The sequence below is a fragment of the Glycine soja genome, chromosome 12, assembly GCF_004193775.1.
Source record: "Glycine soja cultivar W05 chromosome 12, ASM419377v2, whole genome shotgun sequence".
NCBI classification, from domain to species: domain Eukaryota; kingdom Viridiplantae; phylum Streptophyta; class Magnoliopsida; order Fabales; family Fabaceae; genus Glycine; species Glycine soja.
The window spans coordinates 40,427,862-40,452,930 of NC_041013.1; the positions used below are offsets into that span (position 1 = coordinate 40,427,862).

General features: G+C 33.8%; 5 protein-coding genes across 6 annotated transcripts; 2 read left to right on the top strand and 3 right to left on the bottom strand.

The window, feature by feature from the left end:
• The first annotated feature begins 666 nt into the window (after positions 1-666).
• LOC114378471 (G-type lectin S-receptor-like serine/threonine-protein kinase At2g19130) lies at positions 667-3,752 on the top strand. 2 transcript variants are annotated; one of them, XM_028337067.1, is made up of 2 exons: positions 667-952; positions 1,076-3,752. In XM_028337067.1, the coding sequence occupies exons 1-2, from the start codon at positions 736-738 to the stop codon at positions 3,292-3,294; spliced, it is 2,436 nt and encodes an 811-aa protein (XP_028192868.1). In that variant the 5' UTR covers positions 667-735; the 3' UTR covers positions 3,295-3,752. The 2 variants fall into 2 exon arrangements, with proteins under 2 accessions (XP_028192868.1, XP_028192867.1); XM_028337066.1 differs by having other exon boundaries at positions 667-3,752.
• A 909-nt stretch (positions 3,753-4,661) lies between these two features.
• On the top strand, positions 4,662-6,801 carry LOC114378473 (protein WHAT'S THIS FACTOR 1, chloroplastic-like). The gene is made up of 2 exons (XM_028337070.1): positions 4,662-5,070; positions 5,173-6,801. The coding sequence occupies exons 1-2, from the start codon at positions 5,028-5,030 to the stop codon at positions 6,507-6,509; spliced, it is 1,380 nt and encodes a 459-aa protein (XP_028192871.1). The 5' UTR covers positions 4,662-5,027; the 3' UTR covers positions 6,510-6,801.
• Positions 6,802-7,302: 501 nt separating this feature from the next.
• Positions 7,303-10,335, bottom strand: LOC114378472 (G-type lectin S-receptor-like serine/threonine-protein kinase At2g19130). The gene has a single exon (XM_028337069.1). It carries the CDS (start codon positions 10,099-10,101, stop codon positions 7,738-7,740), a length of 2,364 nt encoding a protein of 787 aa, XP_028192870.1. The 5' UTR covers positions 10,102-10,335; the 3' UTR covers positions 7,303-7,737.
• A 4,107-nt stretch (positions 10,336-14,442) lies between these two features.
• Positions 14,443-16,225, bottom strand: LOC114379680. The gene is made up of 2 exons (XM_028338369.1): positions 15,555-16,225; positions 14,443-15,221 (listed from the first exon to the last, which is right to left on the bottom strand). Exons 1-2 carry the CDS (start codon positions 15,792-15,794, stop codon positions 14,787-14,789), a joined length of 675 nt encoding a protein of 224 aa, XP_028194170.1. The 5' UTR covers positions 15,795-16,225; the 3' UTR covers positions 14,443-14,786.
• A 2,777-nt stretch (positions 16,226-19,002) lies between these two features.
• LOC114378135 lies at positions 19,003-20,354 on the bottom strand. The gene is made up of 2 exons (XM_028336681.1): positions 19,928-20,354; positions 19,003-19,741 (listed from the first exon to the last, which is right to left on the bottom strand). Exons 1-2 carry the CDS (start codon positions 20,156-20,158, stop codon positions 19,265-19,267), a joined length of 708 nt encoding a protein of 235 aa, XP_028192482.1. The 5' UTR covers positions 20,159-20,354; the 3' UTR covers positions 19,003-19,264.
• Positions 20,355-25,069: the final 4,715 nt, after the last annotated feature.

A 25,069-nucleotide genomic window follows, 5' to 3' on the forward strand; every position in this document is an offset into this window, starting at 1 on the left:
CCTTTGCTTTTTCTTAACTTCAGCGAATTCGTATCGCATTATATGGCTCTGGTTATAAAAGAGAAAAGTTACGAAATATCAACTTAGACAACGGGAAATTTGAATAAACTACATATGCATGTATTTACCACAATTTTATGTTTAATTCAACAATAAAATACCTTTTCCAGTTCAACTAGACTTGTTATTTACTGTTGTTGTCTTAAAGTTTAGTTTTGTCAGTTTAGACTTTAGAAGATTGAATTATGGCCCAAGTGTGAATAAGCATTAGCCAGAAGAGAAATACTGCTTCACAGTTCACACTTCACGCATAAACTTTGCTGTATCGTTTTCACATTACTGCTTTCTCATTCAAAAACCAAATGTGTGCTAAAAAAAAGCAAAAACAAAAAACTATTGTTTGACCTTTAGCTCTTCACAAAATGGCCCAAAAGTCGTATGCTTTTTCTAGTAAAAAAATCCAAAGATATTACATACAAAATATCAATCACAAATATTGTAATTTTAAATTTAAAATAATGTGAATAAGGTTCCAATTCATGACGGCTTGCTGAATGATCATCACAACTCACAAGACGTTTACAACTCATGACAGTGACATAACACGTTAGTTAGAAGAAAGAATAGTCAGAAAATAAAACTTGATGAACACAACAGTCGCCGTTAGAGCATTAACTACTAACTACTTTTCTTCGTTGTTCACTTGTTCCTTCATTCATAGTTTCTCTGTCTCCAATGCATCGAAATCCAAGTACAATTTCCTTCTTAATTTCTCCCTACAACCACATGAGGAACCCATGGTTCTGCATCTCTCTTCTCACCCTCTTTTTCTCTTTGCTCACCCACAATTCCCTTGCAGCTCTCACGAACGTTTCTTCAAACCAAACTCTCACTGGGGATCAAACTCTCCTCTCTAAAGGTGAAATCTTTGAATTGGGTTTCTTCAAGCCAGGTAACACCTCTAACTACTACATAGGCATATGGTACAAAAAGGTCACCATACAAACAATAGTTTGGGTAGCAAATAGGGACAACCCTGTCTCTGATAAGAACACTGCCACGTTAACAATTTCAGGTGGCAATTTAGTTCTCTTAGATGGATCTTCAAATCAAGTTTGGTCAACAAACATAACTTCTCCCAGGTCAGATTCTGTTGTAGTAGCTGTTCTCCGAGATTCTGGGAATCTTGTGTTAACAAATAGGCCTAATGATGCTTCTGCTTCAGATTCAGATTCTCTGTGGCAGAGTTTTGATCACCCAACCGACACGTGGCTTCCGGGCGGCAAAATTAAACTCGACAACAAAACTAAAAAACCTCAGTACCTCACTTCATGGAAGAACAACGAAGATCCTGCCACGGGTCTTTTTTCTCTAGAACTAGACCCCAAAGGAAGCACCTCTTATTTGATCCTTTGGAACAAGTCTGAAGAGTATTGGACAAGTGGTGCTTGGAATGGACACATTTTCAGCTTGGTTCCCGAGATGAGGGCGAATTATATCTACAATTTCTCGTTTGTGACGAACGAGAACGAGAGCTATTTCACATACTCCATGTATAACTCGTCCATCATATCGCGGTTCGTGATGGATGTCTCGGGGCAGGTCAAGCAATTCACGTGGTTGGAAAATGCTCAGCAGTGGAACTTGTTTTGGTCGCAGCCGAGACAACAGTGTGAGGTTTATGCCTTTTGTGGCGCGTTTGGGAGCTGCACTGAAAATTCAATGCCGTATTGTAACTGTTTACCTGGTTTTGAGCCGAAATCACCGTCTGATTGGAATCTGGTTGATTACTCAGGTGGGTGTGAAAGGAAAACCAAGTTGCAATGCGAGAATTTGAATCCCTCTAACGGGGATAAGGACGGGTTTGTAGCAATTCCAAACATTGCATTACCTAAACATGAACAATCTGTGGGATCAGGGAATGCAGGGGAATGTGAATCAATTTGCTTGAACAACTGCTCCTGCAAAGCTTATGCATTTGACAGTAACGGGTGTTCAATTTGGTTTGACAACCTTCTGAATTTACAACAGTTATCTCAAGATGATAGTAGCGGACAAACTTTGTATGTCAAACTTGCAGCATCTGAGTTTCATGATGATAAAAGCAAAATTGGGATGATCATTGGTGTGGTTGTGGGTGTGGTTGTTGGCATTGGGATTCTCTTGGCAATTCTTTTGTTTTTTGTGATTAGGCGAAGGAAGAGAATGGTTGGAGCAAGAAAGCCTGTGGAGGGTTCGTTGGTGGCATTTGGGTACAGAGATTTGCAAAATGCAACGAAGAATTTCTCTGAGAAATTGGGAGGAGGAGGGTTTGGTTCTGTTTTCAAAGGAACATTGGGTGATTCCAGTGGGGTGGCAGTGAAGAAATTGGAAAGTATTAGCCAAGGAGAGAAACAGTTCCGAACAGAAGTTAGCACAATAGGGACAGTGCAACATGTTAATCTCGTTAGGCTCCGCGGATTCTGCTCCGAAGGTGCCAAAAGGTTACTAGTTTATGATTACATGCCAAATGGCTCCTTGGATTTCCATTTGTTCCATAACAAGAACTCTAAGGTGTTGGACTGGAAAATGAGATACCAAATTGCGTTGGGAACTGCAAGGGGATTGACTTATCTTCACGAGAAGTGTAGAGATTGTATCATACACTGTGATGTGAAGCCAGAAAACATTCTCCTAGATGCTGAATTTTGTCCCAAGGTTGCAGATTTTGGCCTGGCTAAGCTTGTTGGAAGGGATTTCAGCAGGGTCCTCACAACCATGAGAGGAACAAGAGGCTATCTTGCTCCAGAGTGGATTTCTGGGGTGGCTATCACAGCCAAAGCTGATGTGTACAGCTATGGAATGATGCTTTTTGAGTTTGTATCAGGTAGGAGGAACTCTGAGCCATCAGAAGATGGCAAAGTTACCTTCTTCCCTTCCTTTGCAGCAAATGTTGTTGTCCAAGGTGACAGTGTTGCTGGCCTGTTGGACCCTAGTTTGGAGGGTAATGCTGAGATCGAGGAAGTGACTAGAATAATAAAAGTTGCTTCATGGTGTATTCAAGACAATGAGGCTCAACGGCCAAGCATGGGTCAAGTGGTTCAAATCCTTGAGGGGATCTTGGAGGTGAATTTGCCTCCAATTCCAAGGTCCCTTCAAGTGTTTGTTGATAACCAGGAGAGTTTAGTTTTCTACACTGAATCAGACTCCACCCAAAGTTCCCAGGTGAAGAGCAACGTCTCAAAGACCTCCTCTTCTCATGCCATAAGTAACATCTCTTCAGCAAGCTCCAAGTCCTTGGGAGGAGAAAATTAGAGGGCATGTTTATGTCTTTTTTCTTATTCGGTTTTTACCAATGTAATTGTAATGTATGGTGCAAATCACTAGATTTTATTTTCCATGTTAGTTTATTTTTCAATCAATATATAATTTGATATAGCTGTTACTGTATTCAATGATATGATCAAGATCTGGAGAGGTGTTTGGTGAGATCAGACAAGATGTTATCTTGGTTATCCAGAGGCCTCTCCATCTCTGGAATTTTCTAACAGGAGAAAGACACAAAGTAGATATGAGTGCGAATTTTTTAATTTTTCTCATTAGAAATTTCCGGTTCAAGAAAGGAGTATGCTGTGAGGAGGGGAGTGGTTTGTGCTACCTATTGTATCAAAATATGATAGGTTTGGTTTCTCTCTGGTATTTTATTATCTTTTATTCTGTACTGCCATGCTAAATGCCTAAATTTATGCACCCCATTTTATTTTGGTCTTCAATCATTAATTTCAAGATTACCTGCATTGAAGATACTTAGGAGAAAACATAAAGTGCTGCTGGCACTGAGTACCCATAACATTACTTTCCTACGGGTTCATGATATAAACTTGCATAGAATATTCAGATTAGTTTATTCTTACGATGTTTGGGTTTCTCTAGTTAAATTAAATGTGTTTGAATTTTGAAGCAGTTGGATGATGCCAATTTAACATGTTGAAACTATCAGAGCGCACCATTTTATAAGAGCAATTTTAATAGTTGCTCTCTCATTTTATTTTAAATTACCAACTTAGGTAGCAGTTTACATACCAATATACCATTAGAGAGAAAATAATAAGAAAAAAAGTTAACATACCACCCCAAATTATGATTAGTTAAAACATTTCATTTTTTTTCTTTCTTAGTGGCATTTTTTTATCCTTCTAGTTTTTTTGGTCAAGCGCCAACCAATGTCATTTGAAATAAATATGATGTAACTCATTTAATTCATGTTAATCTCAAACATAATTATGCAACTTTAGATAGAAACGACCAAAAAGATAAAAAAAAAAATTACAACTATAAAGACACAAATGAAATATTTTATATCATAGAAAATAAAAAAAAAAAAGTTATTGTAAATGAAAGGATCAAATGGATTTTTTTTTAATAAACCCAAATGGAAAATTAAAAACATGTATATTTTTATAGAATTATATGTTATACATTTGTTCTATTATATAACTATGTATTATTATTTTTCTATATTTTTTAAATATAATAGAATATTTTTTTAAAAAAATTATATTTATTTATACTATGAATTAATTAATATTGTTTGGGTTGAAGAGTGTAAAATTTAAACTGCAGGCCCAATACCCACTGACCCCAAAAGCAAAAGAAAGTAAGAAACTCTAGTTTCTTTCTATTTGTCCTATTATCAGCCACCACTTCTTTGAGCCCAATCTCTTCCTCTTTTTCTTTCTGCCTCACCGGAAGAAGCCATTGACTCTCCTTTCCTCTTTTAACTCTTTCTGCCTCGCCAGTCGCCGGAAGTTGCAAAACGTCTCTGCCTCGCCGGAAAATTTAAAAAAAAAAGATAAGTTCGACGCTTCCTTGGAATCGCGGCCACTGCGATGTGCAATTGAAACAAAGTTCATTCTAATTAAACCTGCCATGCAAATTAATTCAGTCAGACTTTGGTGTTCTATCTCATTACGATTTGAGTCGTCTAATTATTATTTTTTTCTTTGTTAGTTTTCAGGTTTGGTAATTGATTCGTTGAAGCGTTAAAAATGGCATTTTGTGTTCCTCTCTCATTCAACAATCCCAAACCAGGTTCTTCCCTAAGTTCCACCTTTGTTCTTGGTGGAACAACACTTTTTTCCCTTTCTATGAATAAAAAACTAAAACCCCGTAATTATCTCAATAATGTCTCAGTTTCAATTTCTTGTTCATCTATCAAACTTGTGCGTGACCGTTCACTCGACAGGCATGTTGCCATGAAGAACAAAACTAGGTTTGTTCAAAAGTTAAAAACTCTACTTCTCTCTAAACCTAAACACTATATTCCACTTCACATTTTGTCAAAATGCCGCTCTTATCTTTGTCTTTCTAAGCCTCGTTCCATACTTTCCATGATTCATCGTTATCCATCCATATTTGAACTCTTCAATATGCCATGGCCACCCACGCCACTCAATGCAACCAAGTTGCATCCCCAACTCTGTGTTCGATTAACTCCAGCTGCAGCTGCCCTTGCTTCTGAGGAATTTAATCTTCAATCTTCCGTTTCCAACATGTTGGCAACCAAACTCCAAAAGCTTCTTATGCTATCTTCGCACCACCGGTTGCTTCTGTCGAAATTGGTTCACTTTGCCCCTGATCTTGGTCTCCCTCCGAATTTTCGATCCCGGTTGTGCAACGACCATCCGGACAGGTTCAAGATTGTTGACACGTCCTATGGCCGCACACTTGAGCTTGCATCTTGGGATGTCAACTTGGCAAAGCCTTTGGTGCCTCCTGCATCATCATCCAATTCTCTTGGTTTCATAGTTGACCGTCCTTTGAAGTTCAAGCAATTGAGCCTTCAAAAGGGGCTTAATTTGAAGAGACGTCACCAGGATTTCTTGCTGAAATTTGAAGAAATGCCACAAGTGTGCCCCTATAGGAATCCTGCTGAGTCTTTGACCAAGGAGTCATTGGAGGCAGAGAAGAGATCTTGTGCACTAGTAAGGGAGGTTCTTGCAATGACGGTTGAGAAGCGGACTTTAATAGACCACTTGACCCATTTCAGAAAGGAGTTTGGCCTCCCTAACAAGCTGAGAGGGATGATTATAAGGCACCCAGAATTATTTTATGTGAGTTTGAAAGGGGAACGGGACTCAGTTTTCTTGGTGGAGGGGTTTGGTGAGAAGGGTGACTTATTGGAGAAGGATGGGGCTTTATTCATACAAGATAGATGGATGGATTTGGCAAGGGAATCCAAGAGAATGAGACGAGAGAGAAGGAAGAATAGGATTGACAAAGATGTTGGCAGCTTGAATGGTACTGATCAAAATAGTTATGACAGTGATGATGATAATATTGAGATGGACAATTTTAAAGATGGTTATGATGATGGTTTTGAGGATATTTTTGAAGAGTTGGATTTTGAGGCTGAGGATGATGATCATAGAAACGGGTTTTTTTCCCAAAACAGCAATGGAGAATTTTGGATTGCAGGACCTTTTCCTATTCAACATGGTTTGGATGAAGTGCAGACGCAACCTTGGTAGTTTTCAATTTGAAGAACAAACATTTCCCTACACAAGTAAAGCGATGCAACTTTCTAGTGGTAAATGGTAGTTCCACACTGCATGTACCATACCATAATGATGGTGATACTGTTTTATGCTTGACTATTAATGTCTGTAGTAGTTGAAAGATCATTCAATGTAAAGATTATGTGGATAAGACTTAAGCACCAATTGATACATATTAGGGCACAAAGGACTAAAATAGATTTTATAAGGACTGCAACCTCCATAGTAGAATAATAGAGAAAAAGGAAGGAATTCAGAGACTGTATTTTTCATTCCTTCTACAAAATGCATACTTACATCAACTTAGCATTTGCCGAAGCTCTAAGAACGGTTCTCCATAATTGCAGGCACTTCGTCACTACCTCATACAAATCTAACAATATTCTTAGCATATGACACATGTCCCTTTGCTACAACTTTAGTGAAAAAGCCTTCTACCCGTGAGCATACAAATCCTAATCCTTGAGTCTGCGTTTGTCTTGTTTGGGACCTCATGTTTTGTTTCTCTTCCTTAGGCGCAAGGCCTTCTTTATTGGCTCCTTATTCGAAGCACAACTTCCTAACACCATTCAACTGTTTCAAAATTCAAACATTAACATCATAGGAATCGGTGGATCTGAATGTCTGATGTAAGTTTATATCATACATAAACACGTAGAGAAAGTAATGTTACATGTGGTATTCAATGCCAACACCATTTTCGTGTCTTCTCATTAGTTTCTTCACCATTGTATGTAATCTTTTAAAATAACGTTTGAAGACAAAGGAAAAAAAAAGTGGCATACATTTAGTATTGCGCTAAATAATCAAATCTAATAAAATACAAGAGAAACAAAACCTAACAGACTGCAATAGGTAGAACAAACCACTCCTCTGGATCACCAAAGTGGCATCTTGGCTGATCTAACAAAACATCAATGAGTACATTAACAAGTAACAACTATATATTATGGAGGCAACCCTATTTCATATTCTGTCGAACATGAAATCGGGGCATTTTTTCTAACAAGAATCTGAACGTTGATTTTTCTTTTTATAGAGAACTATACCCTTCCAGACTTAACTCCCGTTACTTACAATGCCAACTGTATGAAATACCATTTCTTTAATTGACTTTGCCGAAGAGACGTTACTTGTGGCTTGAGAGGTCATTGAGGCGTTGCTCAGCTTGAATCAGTGTATGAAATTCAACAAGATTCTCCTAGTTGTCAACAAACACTTGAAGAGATCTTGGAATGGGAGGTAAATTCACGTCCAAGATTCCCTCAAGGATATGAACTACCTGACCCATGGTTGGTCTCTGAGTCTCATTTTCTTGGACACACCACAATGCAACTGTTGCCATTCGAGTCACCTCTTCAGTGTCAGCGTTTCCCTCCAAACTAGGATCCAAAAGGCTAAGAACATTGTCACATTGGGTAACTACGTTTGCTGCCCAGATAGGAAAGGAGGCAAATGGACCACCTTCACACTGCTCAGAGTTCCTCCTACCTGATACAAACTCAAAAAGCATCATCCCATAGCTGTACACATCAACTTTTGCTGTGATAGGCACCCCAGAAATCCATTCTGGAGCAATATAGTTTTTTGTTCCTCTAACTGCTGTGATGACCCTGCTCAAATCCCTTCCAACAAGTTTAGCTAGGCCAAAGTCTGCAACCTTAGGACAAAAATCAGCATCTAGGAGAATGTTTCCAGGCTTTACATCACAGTGTATAATACAATCTCTGCACTTCTCATGAAGGTAAGCTAATCCTCTTGCTGTTCCCAAGGCAATTTGGTATCTTGTTTTCCAGTCCAACACCTTGCAGTTATTGTTCTGGAACAAATGGCAATCCAAGGAGCCATTTGGCATGTAATCATAAACTAGCAGCTTTTTGGTACCTTCCCAGCAGAATCCACGGAGTCTAACGAGATTAACATGTTGTACTTTCCCTATTGTGTTAACTTCTGTTCGGAACTGTTTCTCTCCTTGGCTAATACTTTTCAACTTCTTCACTGCCACCACACTGGTGTCACCCAATGTTCCTTTGAAAACAGAACCAAACCCTCCTTCTCCCAATTTATCAGAGAAATTCTTCGTTGCATTTTGCAAATCTCGGTACCCAAATACCAACAACGAACCCTCCACAGCTCCAACCATTCTTTTTCTTGGCCTAATCTTGACATACAGAAGAAGGGCCAAGAGAACACCAATTCCAACAACCACGCCCACAACCACACCAATGATCATCTCAATTCTGTTTTTATCATCATGAAACTCAGATGCTGCAAGTTTGACATACAAAGTTTGTCCGCTACTATCATCTTGAGATAACTGTTGCACATTCAGAAGGTTGTCAAACCAAATTGAACACCGGTTACCGTCAAATGCATAAGCTTTGCAGGAGCAGTTGTTCAAGCAAATTGATTCACATTCCCCTACATTCCCTGATCCCACGGATTGTTCATGTTTAGGTAATGCCATGTTTGGAATTGCTACAAATCCGTCCTTATCCCCGTTAGAGGAATTCAAATTCTCGCATTGCAACTTGGTTTTCCTTTCACACCCACCTGAGTAATCAAACAGATTCCAATCAGACGGTGATTTTGGCTCAAAACCAGGTAAACAGTTACAATACGGCATTGAATTTTCAGTGCAGCTCCCAAACACGCCACAAAAGGCATAAACCTCACACTGTTGTCTCGGCTGCGACCAAAACAAGTTCCACTGCTGAGTCTTTTCCAACCATGAGAATTGCTTTATCTGCCCTGAAACATCCATCACGAACCGCGACATGATGGATGAGTTATACATGGAGTATGTGAAATAGCTCTCGTTCTCGTTCATCACAAACGAGAAATTGTAGATATAATTCAACCTCATCTCGGGAACCAAGCTGAAAATTTGTCCATTCCAAGCACCACTTGTCCAATACTCTTCAGACTTGTTCCAAAGGATCAAATAAGAGTTGCTTCCTTTGGGGTCTAGTTCTAGAGAAAAAAGACCCGTAGCAGGATCTTGGTTATTCTTCCATGAAGTGAGGTATTGAGGCTTCTTTGTTGTATTGTCGAGTTTAATTTTGCCACCCGGAAGGAACGTGTCAGTTTGGTGATCAAAACTCTGCCACAGATAATCTGAATCTGAAGCAGAAGCATCATTAGGCTTTAACACAAGATTCCCAGTATCATTGAGAACAGCTACTACAACAGAATCTGACCTGGGAGAAGTTATGTTTGTTGACCAAACTTGATTTGAAGATCCATCTAAGAGAACTAAATTGCCACCTGATATTGTTAACGTGGCAGTGTTCTTATCAGAGACAGGGTTGTCCCTATTTGCTACCCAAACTATTGTTTGTATGGTGACCTTTTTGTACCATATGCCTATGTAGTAGTTAGAGGTGTTACCTGGCTTGAAGAAACCCAATTCAAAGATTCCACCTTTAGAGAGGAGAGTTTGATCCCCAGTGAGAGTTTGGTTTGAAGAAACGGTTGGGAGAGCTGCAAGGGAATTGTGGGTGAACAAAGAGAAAAAGAGGGTGAGAAGAGAGATGCAGATCCATGGGTTCCTCATGCTGTACATCGCTATGGTTCTGACTCCAATGAGCAACTGCAGTGGTGTGGTGTGGAGCAAACAAATCAAGAAGAGAAATGATGAATGGAACAGGTCCAACTCGTGTTGGAACGAAGAAGAATAGTAAAAGCGCTAACGAGGACCATTGTGTTCAGCTGACTTAAGCAGGACTTTTTTGTCTGACTATTCAACACTTTTGGTCCGAGCAATCAATCTTCCTTCATTACGTGTTTTGGTCATACGAGAAACTTCATGCGATTCTGGGGGAGTTCTCATCCAGATTATAGACATTTCTTCATATAATTTTCTTGGTTTAGTTTTACATGAAGATCAATTTAACTATTTGATAAAAAATTTCAATGAGACTTTAGAAATTAGAATAAAACTGAAAAGATGAAAAATGTATATAAATATATTTGTGTTAATAATCTCACACGCTGCTAATATATATATATATATATATATATATATATATATATATATATATATATTTTATGAAGTTTTTCACACCTCATAAAGTATCAATTTGTCATTAACTTATATACAAGATTAATTAGTCCCACTTTTTACATATTCAAAGATTAAGTTTAAATTTTTCATCTTTCAAAAATCAATTTATTTAATGGAATATCATTCAATTATAAATTATATAATATTTTTAATTAATTACCTTAATTATATATGCATTTAATAATTACATTAATTTTCCAATCAAACATTTTTAAATAATATATTTTCCTTAATTTTCTATTTAAAAAAATAAATATCCCATATTTACCCTCATTAGCTCAAGAGAGTTGTTCATAATCAGTAAATACCATAAAAATATAATTATTGATTTTTATCATTAAATTAAATTTGTTTAATGGAATATCAAATAATTTTAAAATTTATAAAAAAAATTGTAAACTCTATATATTATATTTAATAAGAAATTTTAATTTAATAGTTAAATCATTATATAATTTGTTAATGTACTCACACATTTTACATATTTTTTTCAGTACAAAAAAATTGTACTTCTTTCACCACCAATTGTTTGATGATCCTCTACTTGGCCTTCTCACCTAGGCCCTTCACATTATAGGATAAGACCTTCATGGTAAACCTTCCTTATCTCCCCCTATTTTTACTTTCCTTACACCATCAATTTCTATTCGATCTCTATATTCTAATTCATCCATTCTTCCAGTCATGACTTTTGCATCACTCACAAAGGCTAGCCCCATATCTTGTGCCACATCCCATAATTCTGATGCTTATACTTTCTTCATGTATTCCAGAAACAACTTATTGCAGTTAACAATCCCTTCATCTTCTATTTCGTGTTCCATGATATTTCCACCAATTGCCATCTGCATCCTATCCCTTATATTAGCTTTCCTTCCAATTGACGTACTAGTTTTGAGTATAGTGGAGAAAGATTGGCTTATAACATCAAATTTATTTCTCACCATCCTGATAATTGTTAATTATGAATATATTTTGAAATTAAATTATATAAAAGATGGTAATTTTTCTCTCTTATTTTTTTTTGAGTAAATAATTATTAAATTAACATCATTTAAATTTTTGCACATACAATATTAAAAGTAATGAATTCATGATGTTTAGTGAGTGAAATAAAGCCCAAAAAAAAAAGGATAATTTAGGAAGACAAAAATAATTAAGAAAAGTAGAGCTAATTAAAGAAAACAAGACTAATTAAGAAAAACATAATTAATTAAGAAAACAGGCTAATTCAAAAAAATAAGGCAGGATTAGTGCAAGAAGTCCGAAGCTCACTAATCTGCACCTATAAAAGAAGAAAAGAGAAGAACGAAAAGACACATAAAAATTCCAAGAGAATACAATTCCTTATAGAAGGCAAAATCTAGAAGAAGGAGAAGTAAACATTCAGAGTTATTCCTTCTCTCTATTCCCTTTCTTATCTTTTTCTCTTTTACTAAATATTCTCCTCTTGTAATTGTAAAACCTCCATGACAATGAAAGACTAAACCCCCTTTGTTGGGAACTTAACAATCAATTATTCTTGATATAATTTCTCTTCCTATCTATTTAATAATATTACATTTGCATTATTCTTTCTTGTGATTAATATTATTGCTTGTGACACCTATTTGTATGATAAGTTTTAGGGGTAACATTGAGAAACATTATTTTTTAATAGAACTGGAAAAGAGTATCTAAATAAAGTCATCACTGAGGATAAATTGATATTTGTTTAGCTTGTTATACACTTCTATTCTTAATGCAATTTACTATTTTAGTTTTGCAAAGAGATTTGGGAGAAAAAATAAATAAATTAGACTCTTTCATTTGGGGGACCAAAGTTAAAGTATATTAGTATATGCAGGTCTAAATGAGAATAATTATAAATAGAAAAAAATCATTAACACTATATCAAAGAGTAGCTTTGATAGACTAAGTTTCTAACATTTTCATCTTTTGACTTTCCTTCTACAATAATATTGGATTTTCTTATCTTTTTTTTCTTTAATTAATCAATTTAAATTCTCCTCATGTTTGATTTAATTTTCTGTCAATTTAAATTTTTGTTTTTTTCATAACTTTTTCAAAACAATTTTCTTTAATTTCTTTTATCAATAAAATATTCACTTACCTAAGTATAAACAAAGTCTCTGAATTCAACACTTGGAATTCTATTTTAAGTTCACTACTTGTGACGAATTTGTGTACTTTTCAATCCATCAACACATCTTATGCATGGCAACACCTTTGTCCATATAACATTTTGTCTTTTTATACCATGTCACTTCAAGCAATGATGATGAGTTTCAGTTCTTGTTAAGTATTTCGAATTCTATTGTAAATATTCATCCTCTCCTCCAATTCTATTTTCGTATTCATGATTCTCAATGTGTTTATGATTGAAAGTGAATTATGTAATTGATTAATTTCCTAATTCAAATCCTAATTATAGATTAATTGAATGATACTTCAATCTGATTTATCATTTAAATGTAATTAGGGATTAGTTCAATTGAATTACCTCTAATTAGATTGACTAAACCTTCATAATAGAATCATCATCTTTTGAAATATGTGAAAATTCAAATTACTTGAATTTGGTAAATTGGATTAATGCTCCTTAAAATTGCTTCAAAAACATGTTAACTTTTGTGATTTTCTGAATTTTGATTGTCTAAAAACTACTAAATGAAATTCCTTGCTCAAAATTATAAGTAAATTGAAGTTGGAACCTAATTGAATTTTCTTTGAGTGGACCTAGATTATTTCTAAACTACAGAATTGTTAGAATCTTAATTTATTTTGAGATGATTCCGCATTGTTATCCAACGTCTTTTTGACTTCTTTTTTTCTTTCTCATTTCTGCTCCTTGATATGTTCCTTAGTGCCAACCTCTATTAAGCGTACATCCACAAAAGCCCCATCATTCTTAAAAGATAAGATAGATATACTCAAGCTACTCAACCTCGTCAAAGGCCCAAAGCGGTTTGAGCACGATACCACAAGGTCCAACGAATTCCTTTTGACGTTCAAACTAGGCCCAATATCACCTCCTCGGTCTATTTTCAACCTTCATTTCCTCTAAAGTGCTTTCTGCGCCTTGGGAGTTGAGATTCCAAATTCTTGTACCAACTTCTGACATTGGATGAGATTTGCTTCCATAACATGCTCCCCTTTCCCTAATTGGTTCTTCGACCAACCCTCCAAAGGCCCAACCCCAAGGTTTATTTATCTGAATCAGAGGACACCAACTTCACCTCGACATTGCTCTCACTCATGGAATCCCCCATTGGAGGAGTTACCATGTTTCCATAGCCAACATCCTCACCTGATGAACAACCTCGTTAATCTGGACCCTCTTGCAGATACCTAACACATTGATTGAGCTAGTCTTGACTAGAACCCTCAAGAGTAACAGAAAAGCATTTTAAGCCCCTAAAATTAATTGGGAAGCTGAAACACCTTACCCCAAAGCAGCCTGCTACTCGTTGCTATCTTTGTATTCCACCTTCTAATTGAGTGGAAAAGGGATAGGAAAGAATCCTCACCCTTCTCAATCATATCCTTTGCCTTCTTCTCTTCAATACCAATTATGAGGACAAGGTCATCCCCAAGATACCTCAGTTTAAATGTTTGCCAAAATTTGCCCCAACAACTATAATAGCAACACTACAATAATATTAATTCAGGAAACTGATGACATGCATTTAAATTGCGTCTCATGCAAGTAATGTTTCTACCTAAACCATCTTCATAATTTAAAGCCTTTTCTTTTAACAAAATAATTTAAAGCTACATGACCACTTGTTTAGTTATTTATGATTTTCTCGTCTGATTGATTGCTGATGTTAAGGGGAATTAACCAGGGAAAACCAAAACTTATTGCAAGATATTTAGAATTTAAAAGCTCACTTACAACCTTGATATAGTATTTGGGATACACAACCAAACCATCATCCCATCAAAGTTCATACCTATTTTTTCTACTTTTCATTCGTTAAATATACATTTTAGAGTGTCACACGAACAGGTGCTTCAGGTTTCCTCAACTGTTGGCTACTTGCCAATTGTGAAAAAGTCAACTTCACAAGAAACTTGTGTCTCTATCCATTGGGCATAAGAAAATCTTTCTTTTTGAAGAAGAGCCTCAAGAACCAAAAAAGGAGAGAATCCTCACGTAAATGCGCATTACGAACGTTCCTTTATTTCGCGACAACTCCTTCCACTACGGTCCCTACGGCTATTCTTGTGTGCTTTGGATTCTGCGTTCCGCAACTTGAACAGATTGCGTTCCAAATAAAGAAAAAGAATAACAATAATGATGTCCAGATAGTAACATTAACCTTACCCCAAAAGACCGTAACTACTAAGCTTAAAAGAACCCAGTATATTCCTACGCACTGAAACTTCTTTTGCTTCTCTACTTGGTCTTTAGGAGACTCACTCTTTGATTCGGGCGAATTTGAAGATGAAATTCGCGAAGACCATTCAGGGGGCTTGATTTTTGGAATGTTGGTGCCCGCAAAAGCTTGTTTCTTCTCATCACCGGTTGATGAACTTTCTGTGGATGCCGAATAACCACCCTTTGATCCAAAACAACTTTGGCCATCAAGATTTTTGTTTCGAGCTCTTGTATTCTGTAAGACAAAGATATTCAAGATGATAATTATATCATTTTTATTTAAGTATAGCAATATACACTTAGTTTATCTACCAAAGCAAAATAATATGTAGGTTTATAAAAAAAAAGTCTACTAATTAATCAACATGGTTTCAAACACTATGGAATCCTCCCAGTGGTATTAGAGTCAATTCCATTAAACATAATCTTGAATTTGAGTTTTGTGAATAAGAATATGATTGGAAAAAAAAAATGCTATTAAAAGTGATCAGTTAAATTTTAAAGATTAATGAGCAATAAAATTAATCACATAATAATAATAAATAAAAAGCACTACCGCTTTAATTACCTTAGAAAACTTTCGCTTCTGAGGATGGGGCACAACTACCCAATTCTGTGCAAACTCTTGCTCCGAAAACGTGGTTTTGGTAACTGAATCTTTTGTGTCATGTTTGTCTGCGACGGGGATACAGGTGAAACGACGATTGGCAGAATGATCAACAACAGCTCTAGGCTCCAGCATGTCATCTATATCAACCACAGGACGGAAACAGGTTAAGAACCACTTGTTCTTTGAAACGTTTCTCATGGTTTTCCCTTGTTGTGTAACGCAGAGAAAGGAGATAACAGTTATGAATTAATGGGTTTTGGAGAGCTATGAATGGAGGTACATGTGTGTGTATTTAATAACTATATATTATGGAGTCAATTAGTCAAATATAGGGACAAGGACGAAAATAAAGAGGAGCACTTTGCTTTTGACGAGAGAGTTTTGGATTTTGTGGTGAATATAGAAATTAGAAGGCCTGCAACGGTATGTATGTGTTTGAATAATCGGACAAATTTGTAAGTGGACTTTGTGTAAGGTTGGCATGAGCGTGTGTCTTGTTCAGGTGATTTCATAGGATTTGCTGAGAGTGAATGAATGATGAAAGTGGAGTGGGGGGCGAACAAAAAATGACAGGGCAATCTTGAGGCTACCCGTGAGGGAGAGGTTAGCAAGGATGTGATATTAAAGGAAAGATTGGTCCTGAGCTGTTGATGGGAATGTTTATAAATGAGGAGTAATCAAATATCATCATTAATTTTTATAATGACATGACTTTTTTTGTTGTTGTTGTTGTCATACAGTATAGATTAATTCAGTTCAAAGTATAATGGTTGATGACTCAAGAGAATTATCTAAAATCAAATATAAATTTTATTGTTAAATAAATTGTCTTCCTACATATAGACACAACCATGTCTTAAATTACTTTATTTTACTTTGACTTTTATTTTTCAAATTTGTTTTCAAATGTTTATGTAAAAATAAATATTTTATAGAAATTAAAAATAAATAAATAAATAATTTTAAATAATAAAATTTATATTTTATAGATAATTATAAAAATAGATAAATATTTTTAGATAATAAAAATTAAAAAATATATTTTATCTAACTAAATTGATATAAAAAAATAAAAATAAATCACTCTACGAGAAAGAGAGTTTCTAATGATATGGTTGGTTTTTCAACCAATAGTAATCAAGGTACATTATTATCTTATTATTCTGATTTTTAATGATAATTTTATTATATATTTCAATTTAATCCATGTAGAATTAAAATATTTTTTTAAAAAAATTAAACTTTTTAATCTCACGTAACCAAACATCTAGATTTGCAACATATATATCCACATTCTGGTTCAAACCAAAACCCTTAGCAGCAAATGTATCCACATTTCAGGTTCTAGTTCGGGTCCAGGTTGGATAATTGAGTGAAGAATACGTGCTGCTGGTAACCATCGGACCAGTGGTTGCTGAAGTAGAACAAGGTGATGATGATGAAGAAGAAGAAAGAGGAAATCTTAAGTGTGAGGGGTGTCCTGAAAAAATCGCTGGTCATTGGGAATTTTGTGATTCAATTCATGGATCGCAATTCAAAATATTTCCTTTCGATGCAATGCTTCACTAATAGTCACTTCTTATATCAATATTAACGATGTGTGATGTCCGTGCTGTAGTTAATTATAAACTTTTATTTGTATGGGGACAACAATATATTAAAAAGGTATTTCTCATGGAAATTGACTATGGGATGCAATTTAAACATCTAGACCTTGAGAAAGATACATGAAGTGAAAATAAAATTTAAAAATATTTTAATTATACAGGAATTAAATTGAAATATTATATATATATATATATATATATATATATATATATATATATAATAAAATTATCATCAAACATCAAAATAGTGAGATAATAGTATAACTTTACCATTGGCTGAAAACCAACACTGTCAAAACCTCCAAAATTAACGAGAGGACCGTAGAAACTCTCATCAAGAAATTATACTATTTATATTTTGTTTTTCTATAACACATTTTTATTACTTGATTGTCTTTTTTTTTTATTCTTTTCCTTTACATCTTTATTCATCTTATTCAATGAAAACAATCATACTCAATTATCAACTTATTTTAAACACTTCACCCCGACATTTCTAATTTTTTTTTATCTTTTTCTTCCAATTAGATCATAAATCATATAATACCTATATTTTTTTTAAAAAAATATTTTTTGAATAACCTTGAGTTGTCTACAAGAGAGGAAAAAAAAGAAATGAAAAGAAATGATTAATTTGATGTAGTGATAAAAAGAAAGAGACAAAGAAAAAAAAAATTATTAATTAGATATTTAAATATGTATATATATTTTGTGTCTAAGACACAAATATCTTTTCAACACCTCTTAATCACATTATAAATCTAATCATATTTATAATTTTTTTCCTCTTTTTACGTGTTAAATAACACAATAACGTACAAGTAACATTTTTCTTTATAGTTTTCTCTTTTCTTCCTATTAGACGACCAACCAACCACTTCTCTTTGTTGACACGAGATTAAATTAAAGAAATAGAGAAGTTTTTCTAAAGTGGACACTATATATCTAGGCTTTGACATAAAAGTTCGAAGCTCCGAACAAAGACCCCTCCTTTAGGGTGAAGTTGAGTAGGTGCTACATTTAGTATTAATAGGATTACTATTAATAGTAATTGTTTTTTCAAGGGTACTAAAATGGAACCGGACGATGATTCTCTTTAACAGAGTTTGTAGAAAAAGAAAAATGGTTCTTCGCTTCTCCTCGTCGATGGGCACACACTGGATCACCCGCAATGGCTGGCAGCCTAGCACCCAAAAAATTGCACCGTCATTTGCATCTTCTGTATATGAATATATATTCCCTTTTAATTTAGTCATTAATGTATTTTAGACTTGAGGTTAAATTAAGGTGCAAATACTAATTAAAATGTTGTACTAAAATAATAATAGTCAATTAATGAGTTTTTATGTCCAAGAATGAAACTTAATTCATTGATTATCTTGATTCCTATACTTAAGTTATTGAGGGATTAAAACTTAATTACAGAATTAAAACTCTTCTCCCCCAAGGGAGGACTAAAAAAATATTTATTAACTGATTTTAACATTGATTCATAGCAAGTATATATATTGTGTGTTAAAGTAAGAAGAAAATACACTTTTATAAAATCCAACCTCGAGATAACATCTTAAAAACATCATTTTAATTTTATTTATGCAATTGTTCTGTTTTTAACTTACTCAAATTCAATTATAGTTTGTCTTTATTGTTTTATTGTGATATTTTTTTTAGCTTAAGTTAATATTTACTTGAAAATTGTTAAAATATTTTACAAGTCTCTTGAGAAACCATACTTAAACTTATTCACCTATTACTTGTACAATTTGTTTGGGTTGTCAAAGAGATATTATTTTTCTACTTACACAATTTGTTAAATATACATATAACAAAACCAAACAGGGGTTCGATTTTTAAGAATGTATTAGGAAAATATCTGTTAAAATATTAGTAATCCGAGTGATTACTCCTTAACGTCCCACTGAGAAATACTTTGATTCATAAAAATAAAAAACAAATTAATGTATAAAGTATGAGCAGAGGAAAGAAACACGAACAGATGATTAGGTTTCGTCGATACTGACTACTTGTGCTGTTGTGCCGTAGAAATGCTTATTGTTGAACTTAAAGAAGTAGACACTCAAGCACAGAAATGAGTATCTTGCGTAACAGATTTAATGCCCATTGCGAACGTTCCTTATTTCGACCACTCCTTCCGTTACGCAACTTGGGAACCTCTTTTGGCCAGCAACAACAGCTTGCGTTCCATAATAACAATGGTGTCAAAACAATAACATTAATTTTACCCAAAAATATCATAACTGCTAAGCTTACGACAACACAGTATATTCTAACGCAAGGGAACTTCTTTTGCTTTTCTACTTGGTCTTTAGTGGACTCACACTTTGATGGGTTCTTTGATTCAGATACGATAGAGTTTGAAGATGAAACCAACGAAGACCTTTCTGGGGCCTTGGTTTCTTGAACATTAGTGACCACAAAAGGTTGTTTCTCATCACCGGTTGATGAACTACTTTCTGCGTATACCGAATAACCACCCTTTGATCCAAAACAATTTTTGCTATTACGAGCTCTTGTATTCTGTGAGGCAAAGATATTCAGAACGATAGCTATATTTTTTTTTTTATTTAAACATATGGTAATAAATATATACACTCAATTTATCTATAAAACCAAAGTAATGTAGATTTATATATATGAAAAAAAAGACTAGCTACAAAGCATGCAACACGGTTTCAAACACCACAGCTTAATTTAATCATGTACCTTAGAAAACGCTGGCACAACCCAATTATGTGCCAATTCTTGGCCCAAAAACGTGGCTTTGGTGGCTGAATTATTTTTTGTGTCATGTTTGTCTGTACTGACATGTACTATACATGCAAAACGACGATTACCAGAGCGATCAACAACTGATCTAGACTTGAGCGTGGCATTTATATCAACCACTGGACGGAAACTGCAGGTTAAGAACCTGGTATTTGAAACATTTCTCATAGTTTTCCCTTGCTGCGTAACGTAGAGAAAGGAGATAATAATTATGAATTAACGGGTTTTGGTTTGAGAGTTACAAATGGAGGTACATGTGTGTATATATTATTGAGTCAAATATAGGGGGACAAGGACGAAAATAAAGAGGAGCACACTTTGCATTTTACGAGGGAATTTGGATTTTGTGGTGAAAAATAATTTAAAAAGCCTGCAGGGATACGTGTCTGTTTGGATAAGCGTCATTAAAGTATGATTAGCTATGATTTTTATTTTTTTTTTAATTTCTGAAGATCATTCCCTCTGTTTTTCCTTCAATTCTTCAACCGGTCCAACTACCAAATGATAGGGCTAATACTTTGTATGTGTAATTAATTAGATTTAATTATGGTTTTTATAATTTCATCATTTATATTTTTTAGTCCTTATAGTTTTAAAGTGATTTTTTAGTACCTAAAATTTATATTTTAATTTTCTTTTAGACTCTTAGTTTGAAAATGATTTCTTTAGTCCTTATAATTTTTATTTTAGTCCTTATAGTTTAAAAGTGATGATCTTTTTAGTCCTTATATTTTATATTTTAATTCTCTTTTAATTCTTATCATAAAAATATGAGCAATATTATCAATTATAATTAACTACACAAATATTAACAAATAATTTGTAACTAATTTGTCGCTAGATAATTTGTAATAAGAAATAGTTGATAATTTATAACTAATTTGTAGCTAATTATTTTTATATTTTTTTGTAGTAAGGACTAGAAGGTAATTAAAATATAAATTACAGGGATTGAGAAAATCATTTTTAAACTATAAGGACTAAAAGAAAATTAAAATATAAATTATAAGGATTAAAAAGACCACTTTTAAACTATAGGGACTAAAAGAGAATTAAAATGTAAACTATAAATATTAAAAAAACAATTTTCAAACTATAGAGACTAAAAGGTACATATCGTGAAACTATAGGGATTAAATGAGTAATTTAACCAATTAATTATTAAAAATCACTCGAACCAAACTTAAATATATGTGGTTTGGGTTGATTCGATTTTTATTTAAAATAAAATCTAAACCAAACCAAACTAATATTTTTTGGTTTGATCCAATTCAATTTTTGTGATTTTTACTAAAATATTTTTATTAAAATTTATATACTTTGAATTAATTGTAATATATATATATATATATATATATATATATATATATATATTATTTTAATAGATAATTATATATTTAATTAATTGTCGTTATGATCAATTCCATAAATAAATTCATGTTTGAATACGTTGAATCAATTGTATTTTAAAACAATCTATTTTATTTAATTGTTTAAAAGAATTAATTTATGATAAAATTACAAATAGTATAACAATGTCTGTAATAAAAATTGGGTTGTATTTATATTAATAAAATAAATTATTTTCTTTTAATTATAATCTCAAACAAGTATTTATCATAAAAACATCTTCTTATATTGAAATTATAGTATTTAATTATGCTTTGAATTAATAAACACATATAAATAGTAAAAGCAACGGTATTATTTTTCTGTTCAATCAAATTATAATAATCTTGAAAACAATCTAATTAATCCAGACACGCGTGGTTGATTGTTTGTCTTAGCATTCAATGTTTGTTTAGTTAGTCAAGCTTTTAATTTTGTTGTTGTTTCTGATGTTAGATGTTGCTGATGAATAGAGACGTAAGTGTGTGAGGATTGCTAAGTTTGGAAAGTTGTCTCGTGAGAATTTCAAGATCTGGGATTCTTGTCCTTCAACTCTGTATTCTACATTTCTAGCTTAAAAATTTTATTTGTTAATTTGTAGTTTCTTTCTGCTTTTTGCTCTTTGCATTTTTAATTATTTCTTAAGCATTAAAAAAAAGATGTTGAACAGAGACGTACACTTTACTCTCAAATTGGAATTGAGCCGTTACGGAAGTAATGTTATCATTTTCCACGGGTAGCAAATTTAGTTCAACAATATGTAAAAAAACTATCACTTCACTACTTTGCACACACAAATCAGAATATTCACGTTCGTGATTAGAGGTGGAAAATATGCACATACATGTATATCTTGAATGCTATATATCAAATTTCAACTAGAAAACACCTTAATCAATACTAAAAGTCTAAAACCTAACTCAAAACGTGACAACAGCTAGCTGGTGGTTCCATGCATGTCATTGACGGGTCACAGGCGTAGGACCCCGTATAAAGGTTATGTATTTATATGCCCATACACTGATAGTTGTGACTTCTATCAATTTTAAAATCAAAAACACCTTAGTCAACACTAAAACCTAACCTTCAACTGTGCTGGTCCCACTGTCATTTACAAATTACAAGTGACACTACTATATAAACAAGTTTCCATTACTAGAGGTTAAAAGACTTATATATATAGTTGTTAGATACGTGAAAACTGGCACAAATTAAAATTAAATATGTGAGAAATAACGCAATTTTTTTTTGTTAATTAGTGGCTGATTAGAAAATGTTAAAAATTAAAGATTAATTATGTTAATAGTTATATATAAAGGGAATGTTAATAAATTTTGTGTATTTATTTTAGAAAAAGACTTAGTAAATTTTCACCAAAACCGTTAATAAAAGTGACCTTTAAATCAGAAAATACTTTTGTTAGTAGTTCTCGATAATATATTTTAAAAAGTTTACTGTTAAATATTCAATTTGGTACTTGAATTTGTAAGGGGTTAACATTTGAGTTCCTGAACCATAAAAAAAAAAATTTGTCTCTAAATTTCCTAAAAGTGTGACAAATTCATCCACTACCAATTTTTTCTCCGTTAATCCAAATGGCTAATCGAGTCGCATTGTTGGACTTATTTGTCACAAAAATTTTGACTAACTAATTTGCCAATTTGAAGAATTATAGACTTTTTTTTATAATAGCTCGTGATTACTGACAAATAAGTCCCTAAATAATATTACTTGATGTCATTTACATTCGTGAATGTAACAACTTACTGCCAAAATAGTTCACAATTATCAGCTAAAACCAATCCCTACGCCAAACAACTTACATTCTCATTTCATAAAATCTAATCACTTAGTGACCACCCCTAAACAAGTCATAAACAAACCATAACACAAAAAAGGAAAACAAAGTATTTTATTATCCAACTCCTTTTATAAGTCATTACTCTATTTGCACTTACATCCCTGCCATCAAGTCAACACCCTCTACATAGGCCTCATGCTCACCACTGTTGCCATTAGCTCCCTCCTTCGCTGCCTCCGCCTCTTTGTCCACATGCATTAGGTATGCGCTCTTATGAACCCTTTCTTCGCCAAAGATCTCAAGGACTTTGGTGTCAACATCATCGTCGGTGGGCTCATGGAAATCTGCTATGAAATTGGAAATCAAAAAGTCATGATGAGTTCAAAAATTTCGCTACACCTTTCTCGAAAACAAACACATAACCCCCCAACTTCAATCGCCATAACATACTCACCTTTACACTCTTTTTTTGGTTTGGGATATTATGTGCTTCCAAATCTATCATCACTCCTACTACAACCTTGAATTCAATTTCTAGTTTCATTTCCCCCCAATTTTACTAAGGTTTTAATTACACCCCCAATGTAATAAGCAATAATCATTGATCAATTTATGCATACACCCACCAATCTTTTCAATACCTATTTCCACAAGGCTCGATGAAATCCCCTTTTGATTTGGTCTCTTAAATGTTCATCAAATGAAAATTCCCCTTTTGCTTTTTTAGAAATTTTATTATTGGATAGGGATTATGGTGTGGCAAATTGGAAAAAGAGGATGCGAAATTTGGAATTTTAATTTGATAAGAATCCTGAAACTGCCCAAATACAGGGACCTATGACCAGGAATAGGACCAAACAGTCATTGGATACCCTACAACAAATGGTAACAAACATACTTAACAAGGCCCAAGTGGAGAAGGATGAAGGTCCAGAAGCAAAGGTACTACTAAGCATATTAATCGTTACTGAAGGTCCAGACTAATTTGAAGGCCCATGCCAAATATGTTCTAGCTTTTTATTTAAATTTTTTTCGTTGTAATTTTGGCCCAAACTGATTTAAAGGCCCATGTCTATTTTTCGTTCAGATACACTATATGTATGAATTTCATTTTCAATAGAAGCACTTTTGCATTTGATAAAAATTTTGTGAGAACTTCTCTCTGAGTTCCTCGCTGAACCAATCTCGAACTTATCAAGGTAATTTTTGTGGCGCCTGACTTATCTTCCTTCTCTAGAAGTGGCGTCATCCAAAACTTTGTAGTCCGTATCAAGCGATCCGCTCCTAGTAAGGATCACATCAAATACCCATTTTCATAAGGCTCGATGAAATCCCCTTTTGATATGGTCTCTTAAATGTTCATCAAATGAAATTTCCCCTTTTGCTTTTTTAGAAATTTTATAATTGGATAGGGATTATGGTGTGGCAAATTGAAAAAAGAGGATGCGAAATTCGGTTTTGGATTTTAATTTGATTTTTGGTTTTGGTTTTGATTTTGATTGTATTTGATGTTAGGGTGCTTCTTGTCGGAGTTGTCGATCCTGCACTTCTTTGTAGTTGGAAGACTGACTTTTAAATTTCATTGGAGATACTTTTAAAAAATTATGGAAGCAATTTCCTAGTGGTTTTTAACCGTCAGAAAATGGTTAATTACATTTTAAATAATCTTTCCAAACAATTAAAAACTGCCAGAAAAAAAATCACAAATTTACTGTCATTTCATCACTTAACGGAGAGACTTGATAATAGGGATGTAAATGCAAAGAGAGTGATGACTTGCATAAAGAGTTGGACTATAAAATATTGTATTTTCCATTTCTGTGTTATGATGGTTTGTTTATGATTGGTTTATGGGTGGTCACTTGGTGGTTAGATTGTATGAAGTAGGA